This window comes from Mus caroli, chromosome 5 (genome assembly GCF_900094665.2).
Source record: "Mus caroli chromosome 5, CAROLI_EIJ_v1.1, whole genome shotgun sequence".
In the NCBI taxonomy this organism is placed as follows: domain Eukaryota; kingdom Metazoa; phylum Chordata; class Mammalia; order Rodentia; family Muridae; genus Mus; species Mus caroli.
The window spans coordinates 129,215,292-129,226,658 of record NC_034574.1 but is presented as its reverse complement, the minus strand read 5'-3'; the positions used below and the strand labels follow the sequence as shown (position 1 = coordinate 129,226,658).

Sequence of the window (11,367 nt, the reverse complement as noted above, 5' to 3'; positions counted from 1 at the left end):
CCACCCCACCCCACCCCAGCTTTTTTACATGTGTTTTGGTGATTAAATGCAGGTACTTATGCATACAAGGCAAGTTCAGTAGTAGAGTACTTAGCTAACTTGTGCAAAGCCCGGGGCTTACTCCCCACCACTACCTGATGGATGGATGGATGGATGAACAGATACACAGATACATAGGATTCAGTCCCCAGCACTACTGAATGAGCAAATACAGTTGAAAAAAAAAAAAAGAGCAAACAAAATTGGCTGGATCAATTCATTAACAGTTTACTAAAGATTTTTGTCTTTAAATTTGTAAGGAGTATAGAATACAGATTTTTGTGTTTATTAACCAGAAGACAAGGCTCTGAGCTCACTTCATGAGCTGGGAAGTGTTCCCCCTTCAAAGCCACTATTATATCTTTTTTTACATTCCTGTAGTTAAACTCTGAAGGCATTTAGGCCTGGGACTTTCTTTCTTTTACCTTTTATAAACTTGGTCCTTTTTACACATACCCTTACCCTCTCTTAGCTCCTCTCAATTTTCCTCCCTTCCTCCCACCAAGTTCCCCTCATTTTCAACTTTTTTTTTTTTCTGGTTCTGTAACCCACTAAGTTTAATTAAGGTTGCTTACATGCCTATGAGTGGAGACATACTGGAACTTTGGGCAAATGACAAGCAGTTACACCACTGAAGAAAACTACTCCTCTGATCCCTTGGCAACCATTAACTACCAATAGATAGCTCCTGTGATGGAGTGATGATAGTGGGCCTGGTATTGCTGGTTCTCATTTCAAATTGAACTTCATTAACAGATATAGTACTGGGCTGGAGAGATGGCTCAGCGGTTGAGAGCACCTATTGCTCTTCCAGAGGTCCTGAGTTCAATTCCAAGCAACCACATGGTGGTTCACAACCATCTGTAATGGGATTTGGTGCCCTCTTCTGGTGGAGCACAGTTACAGAGCACCCATAAATACAATAAACAAATCTTAAAAAAAGAAAAGAAAAGAAAAGAAAAGAAAAGAAAAGAGATATAGTACTATAAACAGTTTTTAATTCCTTTCTGAGTCAGATTGAATCATTTCCAATTGTATTTTTGCTTTTGTTTATATATGTATAAGCACAGGGGAGTGTATGTAGGTCAGAGGTCAATCTAGTATATTATTCATCCGGAGCTATCTTTTTTTTTTTTTTAAGGCAGAGTCTTTCACTGGGNCTTGGGACTCTCCAAGTAGGCTAAGGTGACTAGCCAGCAAGCCCTAGGGCTGCTTGTGTCTCCACTGGGTACCTGACTTGGCATTTTAGGTGGATTCTGGGAATCAGAACTCAGCTACTCCTGCTGGCATGCTAGGTGCTTTACCCACTGAGTTATCTTTTTGGGCTGAAATATTTTTTAGGCATTTTGTCACCATATCAACCAGTCTGACCTGGAACTTAAATAGATCTGCCTCTCTTCTGTGTCTTCCAGACTCCTGGAATTACAGGCATGCACCACCATACCTGGCTTTGGGCATGATGTTAATCATAGTATATATCATCTTTTTTTTTTTTTAAGATAGACTCTCACTATATAGACCTGAGTGACCTAAAACTCAATATATGAACTAGGTTAGCCTCAAACTCATTTACAGAGATCCACCTGTTTCCACCTTTGCCATGTTGTGCCAATTGTGGTAGTGCATCCCTCTAATCCCAGCAGTCCAGGAGGCGCAAGCAGGCAGATCTCTATGATTTTGAGGCCAGCCTGGATTACATTCAGATTTCCATGCCATCTAGCACTATGTAATGAGACCCTGTCTCAAAAAAGAAAAAGAAAAAGAAAAAGAAAAGAAACAGAATTAAAGGATGTGTAGTCATATCCATTCTGGCATTTCCTGATCTTGGGATTTGTAAATTCTATGTTTTTTTTCTAGATCAGTCTGGCTAGGAGCTAATCAATTTTAATGATTTTTTTTTCNTTAAGAACCTGCTTTTGTTTGCATTGATTTTTTTTTTCTCTTTGCCTTTTCAGTTTTATTGCTCCCCAATCTCCTTTGCTCACTTCTGCTTACTTTGCGTTTGATTTGCTCCTTTTTTATGTTCTTAAGAGGTCCAGTGCATGTTTTACTCCATTGTGGCCAGAGAATGTGCTTCGGATGATATTTGTTATTTTGAATTTATCAAGACTTGTTTGCACCTCTGCTTGCTGTTAGATATTCCCCATGCATACATACTAAAGGAAAACTTGTGCAGCTGTGTGGAGCCACTGAGGTGGTTGGTTGGTAGTGTTCTTCAGGCTTTTGCATCCATACTGACATTTTGCTAGGTTTTTTGGTAGAAGAGCATCTGCCTCAAATCTCCGTAGTGAGGGGCTGGGGGCGTGGCTCAGTGTTAGAGCCCCTGCCTAGAATCCCCCAGTGAGGGCTGAGGGTGTGGCTCAGTGGCCTTGCATTCTCATGACTGAGTTTCTTCCCCAGCACCACAGGAAGAAATGATTTTACATCTCTGTGATTAACAGATGTAAATGGAGTTTTGAAGTTTGTACCCATTATGCTGGGTGGGTCTTTTCTCCTGTCCTCTCAGTTTTTGGTTAGTATATTGGGGTATATACCTTGGCAAGCCTTTCAGAGCAAGGTGTTAGCTTATCAAGTATTCCTTTAGCATCATAAAATTAACATTATCAGTTATTCTTAGTGGTGATGGATGGTTCTGATCCTGCCTGGCACTGCACTCCTGATTCTCCCTATGTCACTATTAAGGCAACTACTCAAGTATCTCTGTCTCCTCTTACTGAAAAAAAAAATTATTTTTTCCTCTTTGCCCATTTATATGGAATCTATCCTCCACTCGTGTCATCTTTAATGTGGCCATTTTTTTGCTTTCCCATTGATATTTGATGTTACCTGGGCTACCTCTCCAGGGAAGCTGGCTCCTGTTGACTTGGCTCAGGTGTCCCTTGCAGTGCCCATCCCTGGCCTTTCCCAGATCATGTAGCCACTTAGGAAACCCTTGTTAAATTAGTGCATGAAGAGACAGTATAATTGAGGTAGCTGCTGTCTCAGGAAGTAGCATTCATAATTAGCATTTTGCATACCTGTTGGCCTGGCCAGCTTTCCTTCCCATCCCTGTCCCTGGGGGAGATGCCAGCGCCTGACACATCTCAGCATGCCTTCCCCCAGCTTCTGCAGGGATGACTAGAATTAATGAGCTAATGTTACCTCGCTTAGCAAAATGTGCTGAATAAATCCAGGTGATAGGGTTGTTTGTTATATAATTATGCTGTTTAAGGTCCTGAGTTGCATAACGAACTGCACACTACCTCCAAGCCTGCTTCAGGAATTAACTTATCAGATGATCGTAAAATGTTTTTTGAGTTTGTCATGGTGGGTGGATGTGGATGGTGGCAAAGCATGTTGGGTTGGAGGCTGGGCAGGTGGCTTACAGAACTCCGAATGCTATTCTGTCTATGGGTGTGTTCTGTCTCCTCCCTCAGACAATTCTGTAATTGAACTGCTGAGTTGAGAGGCTTCTGACGTACAGCCTGAGACCTAACAATGCTTGTATGGAGTTTAAATGGCATTGGAAATCGTTAACGAGACAGAAAGCTATGATTTCCCCAGCTTAACATGCAGGTCGGGGTTTGGCGTGCTGAAGTTCATTGTTTTGGTCTCCAGCTCAAACATGCTAGGANTATTATACCATCATGTGGTAATTAGCCGTTCCTTTAATACACATAATAAAAATTAAGCCTAAGAGCTACTTTACCAATGGCTTTTACATATCCCAAAACAATATTCCAATGCTGTAGGCCTTTAGTCATGCAATGTACCATCGTAAAGTTGAGTCTAATGCACCAAACTATTTGAACATTCAGTTCCTTTTCTATTCTGTGGCCAGTTTTGCTACTTTGACATTAACTTTAGTACTGTTAAATTAAATATAGATGCTATAATGAATAATTACAAGAGTGCCAGAACTTCCATTTACAGTGGGGCGTGCTGAGAATTTGTCTTAAGGCGTAGTTGGTTACTATTTGCTCATAGCATGTGTGTTCTCTTCATATGTTACTGGATTCCTGCTGAATGGCAAGATGGAAGCTATTTTTTCATCAGAAGCAGACACACTGGGTCCTGGCCTTTAAATAGGGATGGCCTGGAGGGGCCTGGGGAGATGGCCCAGTCAGTTACGTGTTTGGCAAGCATGAGGATCCACATTCCATCTCCAGTACCCATGTAAAAAGTTCCTGTGAGTTCCTAACCCCTAGAGCTGGAGAGGTGAAACTGGTGGATTCCTGGCCTAGCCTACTTAGTGAGTTCCAGGCCAAATGAAAGACACTGTCTCAGCAAGGTGGAGAAAGATTGTGGAAGATACCATCATCAACACCTTTCCACACGCACACATGCATGTGTGCAGAATGCAACCTTAGCTCCTGAAAAGTCAAATTGGCACTGGCAGTTGTGCTAGAAAAGGCAGTGTCTGTGAACATTCCTAGACTGTTCTGCGAGCATGGCTCCTTCTCCTCCTTATCCCTCACCTGGATCAAGCTCAGATTGCCCTTCTGTATAAAGGATGTTGTGGGCATAGTGCTCATTTCTCTCAATCCATTTCCCCAGCCTGAAGAATGGAGGGCAGAGAGAAATTCAGGTTTCCTGGGAAGACAGTGCAATTAAAAGGGGGAAAAAAGTACCTGGGATGTTCTGAGAATTTCATTTTTCTTGTTATTGCCACTCCTGCTTGGAAGAACTATGTTCCCAAAATAGCACTAGCAATCTAGCATAACATAAATATTTTAATGCTGATTAAAATAATAATGAAAAGTCATGAATGAGAAAGGGACTGTGTATAGAGGCCACATAAGTGCCCACCAAGCCTGAGAGTCACATGATGGACAGTGTTGGTGTTAAGGTGCTGGGCTCCCTCAGGGCTGCAGACGCTAGCTCCACAGTCCTGGTGACGCATGGAGTGAATGCTGTGAACACAATGACATCGCAGAGAATTCCAGGCCAACCCTTGCTTCCAGGAACCAGAGGTGNTCTGAAAAATTAATGACTCTGGCATGGAAAGTTAAGTGAGTTCTTGAATATATACCCTCACTGATCTGCCATGTGTGATGTTTAGCATTCCTTGAGAGGAGACTAAATCTCCACAGCCATCCCTAGGCAAGGCTGGCGCCCCTGCCACAAATAGATTCAGTAATCTTTCTAAGCCCTGCGACTTGGATATTCTTCTATTCTCAGAATTCCAAAGGGTGTGTTCCCCTGGGGCCCAGCAGGTGGGTTATAATTACCTCCTAAAGAGAAGGAAAAGGGAGATCATATTGACTGAGAGCATTTACTGCCTGCCTGCCTGCCTGCCTGCCTGCCTGCCTGCCTGCCTGACTGTCTGTCTACTGAGAATTCTTGGGAAAGCCAGAGGCCAAAACCCAATTCTATAAATTGCCTGTCTGTTTTTTCCAACTGTAGACTAAAATCTAACCCTGAGTAAATCTGATGGCAGACATCATTTCTTTGGGGGAGGAGGGCCAGTCTGTGTAAGTATAAAGGAACATAGATGTGGAAGCCAGAGTCAGCTTCATGTATTGTTCCTCAGGAGCCNTCAACCCTGTCTTTTGAGAGAGCATCTCTCACTGGCCTAGAACTCACAAAGTACAAGGCTAGCTGGCACTGAGCTAGAGATTTCCACCTGTCTCCACTGCACTACTGGGATTACCAATACCCACGCTTGGCTGCTTATGTGGGTGCTGGGAACTCAGAACCATCTCCCAGCCCCAAAAATCATTTTCTTTGTCCACAAGGCCTCCCAGGACTGGCCCAGATATTCTTTTGCTCTCTGTATTCTAATGGGGAACTTGGTGCCTTTCCTAGCTGGCTGGCCACAGGCCTGCTATGGGGGTGATATTGTGCTTTTATAGGTGTCCTTACTTCTTAGAACTAGCAGCTAGCTTCATGCCTTTGACTGTTCTTAACACCCAGCATCAGTAAAGGACCATCATGATACAGATAGAGTTCGGGATAGACCTTCCACAAACTTCAACAAGCACAAAGCGCTGATGCACACGGCTCTTGATTCAATACACAACAGCACATGATCTAAATGTGGTGTTGCCTCTAGTCCTAGCACCTGAGAAATGAAGGCAGGCGGATCAGAAATTCAAGGCCAGCATGGTTTACATAAGCCTCTGCCTTGAAAAGTAAAATAAAATAAAGAAAAGACAAGGGCATGGACTGACAGAGCCCTAGGGTACTTTCCTTTCTCCAAGAGTTTCCATGTATATATAAAATGGTGATCACCTGGAGTCAGCAGGCTTAGTTCAGCTTTCTACCAGTCAACCAGGTAAACTCAAGCTAGCTCTTCCTTCTCACTTAACTTTAGTGCCTCTTCTGTAGTTAGTGCCATTGTGAGACTTCTAAGAAAGTGCTGTCCATACAAGTGTTCTGTGGCCTGAGCAACTTACTTAGTTCCAGGTCCTGGACTTCCTGGACTCATTTAATGTAGTTGCACCTTTTCATGGACCAGAATCCCCCAGAGAAGGCTCTGTAAATAAGATAGGCTGCCCTGAGGCCTCCTTCCTTCCACTCAGTATGCCTGTTTTGTTATTTCTGACCAGTAAATGAAAATCCTTAAAGAATCCCAGCCACCAGAGTTGGCAAATCCCAGTGAGTTCTGTTGTCACTCCATTTCCACATGTTAAGGATCTTGGACTGAGTGGCCAGTGGCCAAAGAGGCTATGAAAGGGGAATCTAGGCCCCAAGAGAATCTCCAGGAGATGACTTCTGGATACTGGTCGAGAATTGCCAGTAAGAGACTGGATGTGGCTCAGAGGTACAACACCTACTTGGACTCGCCTGGTTATGAACTGGGGGTGTGGCTCAGCAGAAGAGGGCTTGCCTAGAATTCACCAGTGAGGGGCTAAGAGCATAGCTTGATGGTAGAGTGTTTCCCAGATGAGGATCTGGGTGAGTATGCTGACCTGTGTTCTCCCGTTGTGTAGATCCGGTACCAGCCCTGGACGTCGGGCAACAGCTGGAAATAAAAGTGCAGCGTCTACACGACATTGAAACAGAGAACCAGAAACTTAGGGAAACACTAGAAGAGTACAACAAGGAGTTTGCTGAAGTGAAGAATCAAGGTTAGTGGCAAATGGCTGACCTGCCTAGCTGTGCTTTCTGCCCGCTCCCCCACCCCCTTTGCCTTCTTTATAGTGTTGGGACTGGCTGTAATTGTTACCCTCCTCATGAAGCCAGGGTGGGGCAAGCAGCCGAATCTCTTAAACAAAGATAATGACACTGCCTAGCTTTGCCACAGCTAAACTTTTCCTCCCGCAATAACTACATAGGATTTTATTGCCCTTGGTCTGGGCCGAATCGGGATTCTTTGAAAATTCCTCCTGTATCATCTTGTGATAGGATCTGTCTTTTCAAAGACTGATGTGTCGCCTCTGGGCGACACCTGTCAGACAGCCAGCTCCTGATCAAAGGGTCACACACAGTAAGTCATTTAGTAATTGCTACTGATCCATTAAGGCTCCAGACAAGACTCATTCTTGCAGGCCGTGTGCTTACACACCATTCCTCCCTTATTGACCTAATCTACTCATTATGAACTGAGAGAGAGAGAGAGAGAGAGAGAGAGAGAGGAGGGAGAGAGAACTCGAGCAGGACTACCTTGCATCACAAGGCGTGGAAGGCAAAGGCTTTTCCTGCCAGAGACAAACATAAGGAAATTTGTCCTATACTTGAAAGCCAGGTGTGTTTAAAACCCTCGAACCTGGCCTGGTGTAAACAGCAATCCTAGCTACTCCAGGGGCCAAAGTAGGAGGATTCAAAGTTCAAGACCTGCCTAGGTTACAGCCCCATTCAAGGCTACTCTGAGCAATTTGGTCAGAGCTTGTTTCACAAAATAAAAAGCAGAAAGAGGACTAAGGATATATAGTAGCTCAGCGGTTGGACATCTTTCAGTGAGGGACTGGGGGAGTGGCTCAAGTGCTTGAATGTCTGCCCACCCTTGAATCATCAAGGCCTTAGGTTCAAGTCTCCATTAATAAAAAATAAAAACAAACTGCAGAAAGCCTCGGAGCCTTCTGGCTTCCTTGTATTGAAGAAAAGGCCCAATTCAACAATAGTCACAAGGTTTATAAAGCAACTCCCAAATTTCCTATGTGTCCATGTATCTGTGGTTTTGTTCTGGAGACACAGGTGAGGACTTAGGTAGGTGGGAGGGGTGTCAGCCTGGCTGGCTCCTCTGCATGCCCTGCTGCTTAGTGAGCTTTCAGAAAAGGAATCAAAAGCTAAATGACTAGGATTGTGAAGAACAGCCTTTTTGTATTTAAGACTGTTGGAGGCAGACACGGGAGGGGCACTGTCTGGGAAGATCCAGGAAGAGGCTGGAATGATGTAAGAAGAGCTAGGACAGACAGGCCTGGAGTGTGAGGGTAGAAGGCTCCGTGGCTGCCGTCAGGTCTATGATCACACACTGACTAGAGACTGGTTCCACAGCAAATATTTTAGTGGTCAGATTCTACTTCGGTCTGGTTCTGCTAGGCCCTGCCTCACTTAAAAGGGAGCTGCTGGGATTATGAATTGGGATCCTTCAAGACTTTTCTCTCCTGCAGCAACNATCTGCAGCAATAGGACTTGTTTCTTTCAGAATTCCCAATGCCTGAATGACAGCTCTGTGTGTGTGTGTGTGTGTGTGTGTGTGTGTGTGTGTGTGTGTGTGTATCTGATTCATTATACAGACCTAAAGAAAATCTCCTATTACTTTTAGCTCCAGTGACATGCCCTTTTTGCCCACTCTGGGACAGGGGTTTTGTCCAGCCCAGGTTGACTTCAAAGTTGCCATGTAGCTCAGGTTGACCTCAAACTCAGTATATCATACTCGCTGTATATAGGCTTGGCTAACCTCAGACTCATTCTGTAACTCAGGCTGCCTTCAAATTCACCATGTGGCTTCAAACTCACTATGTAGTTGAGTCTATCCTCAAACTTACTACGTAGTTCAGAGTAGCCTCCAATTAATAATTCTCTTACCCCAGCCTCCTCACAGAAGCTAGCATTACGGCATGTGCCACCATTCCAGTCCTAATTTCTTGTCCGTGAGTGTTCATGGAAACACAACATACCTGTTGTCTGACAGATGGCACTATGGAATACTAGGGCTTCACGTTCTGTCTAACCTGCCAGTTTCTGCTTCTCCATTCTCTACCTTAACTTGTGCTAGATACTGGGAATGAAAAAAAAAAAAAAGCCCTCAAGTAGGAGGCCTTGTAAGAGATGGCTCCACTGTTTGTGGAGGCGTTATGATGCACAGAGTCCCACAAGGGTGACTATTAGAATAGAGGGCTGCGTGGCAAGGTCCTGTCCTAGGATCACACTGAGTTGGGACCCTGCACCATTCCGGGGTTTTTTTTTTTTTGGTTTTTTTTTTTGTTTGTTTGTTTGTTTGTTTGTTTTGCTTGGATGTGCTCAGCTCAAGCAACTGAAGGGACGGCTATCAGTGTGCCATGGGTGGGAAGTCACTTCTGGGAGCTGCATGGACCCTGCTTATACACTCCAGCTAGACAACTAGACCTGCAGGTGGCCCCTCCTCAGGCACTCTTTCCCACAGGTAAAGAGTCCCAGGCCCCTGCCACACCCCACAGTATCAGGTCTACATATAGAGCCCTCATCCACTAAAGCAAGTGGTCAGAGTGTACACCAGCACCCAAACTACATGGTCGTTTCCCCTGGGTCAGCAAGTGTCCCTCGGCCACAGCCCTTTTCCACTCCCTAAGAAACAACAGCAAAGCTGCCTTGGTGGCTGATGAGGTCTGTATCTGACTCGACTTCCAAAACGTTTGCACCCTTTCCATGTAGTAGAGTCTTTAAACCCACACCAAACTTTATCAGTCTGCCCTCTGTAGAGAACCAACTTAAGATGCATCAGAAAGACAATATTACATTTTACCATCGATTTTCCCCCTTTTCTAAGTGTGCTGGAGGGACCACCACAATCCTTCCTGGCAAAACCCATTGATCCTCCCCAACTTGAATACTACAAGTTCAATTTCACATTGAGGGAGTAAAAGGTCCCCAAAGGGACTCATAACCATTGATTTTGTGTCGGCCTGGACAAGCTCAGGTTTAAAATACAGCGATCCTGGCAGGTTACGAAAGCATGGTTCACCCAGCTACAAGGAACCGCTTCCCTTACTGTTGGTTTTTCTGTCTTTCATTCTGCAGAGGTTACGATAAAAGCACTTAAGGAGAAAATCCGAGAATACGAGCAGACCCTGAAGAGTCAGGCCGAGACCATCGCTCTGGAGAAGGAGCAGAAGCTACAAAATGATTTTGCAGAGAAGGAGAGGTAAGTATAGTCTCCCCGTGCCATCACGCTCCCAGCACGGGGAAACACTTGACTGCCAACCCTGTCGTCACATGATGGTTTGAAAAACTGTACATGTGAAATCAGCCCAGGCTGTTGACAAAAACCTCAAATGCTCCTCCTGTAAAGGTTTACTCAAAGGGTTCAGATACAGCTCAGCGCAGAGCAACTGTCAATGACCATCCCCGAGAGTGAGGTCTGCCAGAAANATGTGTTCAAAAATGACAGTGATCCTAGTCCCTTCCTTGTACAGTACCCTGAGTGCAGCATGTCCCTGTTATCCTGGTGTCAGGGGTGAGGTGACAGGCAGCCAGAGGCTTCTGTGCGTTGAACACAAGCTGACAAATGGCAGCTGTACTTGAGCTGAGGCAGAAATGGGCAGGGTCCCCCAAGATGCACCNCTGCTGAAAAGCCTGGAACTCCATTTATGGTTATTGAATTTGATGTTTATGTGTTACATAAAAAGTAAATACTGAAAAAGTTAGGCATGCCCAGGGCTGAGGTAACTCAGGATGCATGTTCACATGTGCAGGGTGTGGTTGCATCCCAGCACCAAAAGTAACAAAGAGTTTAGGCTTTTTACAGCACTCTAAACATGACACTTTCACCCAGTGCCATCTACATAAATATTCCAGAAGTCAAGATCTCTAAATGTCTGGCACAGTTGTGGTCCGGGCACTTGGGGTGAGGGACCCTCCATCTCATCAGTAAAACGCACCGAAGCTGCGCCTGCTGAGCGCCAGTTACGGCTTTCTAATGGCTTACTTTATTCCAGACTTTCTCCATAAAGGAGTAGTTTTCCGCTAATAGAGCAATTTAATGAAAATCAGATTTCTTGTAAAAGCTATGGGGACTCCTAAGCTTGCTACTTCTAACTATGTTGGTCAGATTTTTAAAAACTCTTTAGTTAAATTAAGATGTTAAATTTTAGCACTAACATGAGGAAATACACATACATTTTAACAGGAGGCGCTTACAAGATTTATAGTTTCAAGGAAGGGGTTAGGTTTGCTCATAAGGGTGTGCGTGTGTGCGTGTGTGCG

At 44.6% G+C, this 11,367-nt stretch overlaps 1 protein-coding gene across 4 annotated transcripts in view; it reads left to right on the top strand.

The window, feature by feature from the left end:
* The window catches only part of Cux1 (cut like homeobox 1), a 293,336-nt gene that overhangs the window by 184,914 nt on the left and 97,055 nt on the right, over nt 1–11,367 (top strand). For all 4 annotated transcript variants that reach the window (XM_021161668.2, XM_021161666.2, XM_021161667.2 and 1 more), the window contains exons 5-6: nt 6,954–7,091; nt 10,183–10,306. In XM_021161668.2, coding sequence (XP_021017327.1) covers nt 6,954–7,091; nt 10,183–10,306 — 262 coding nt within the window. The remainder of the gene's footprint in view (nt 1–6,953; nt 7,092–10,182; nt 10,307–11,367) is intronic.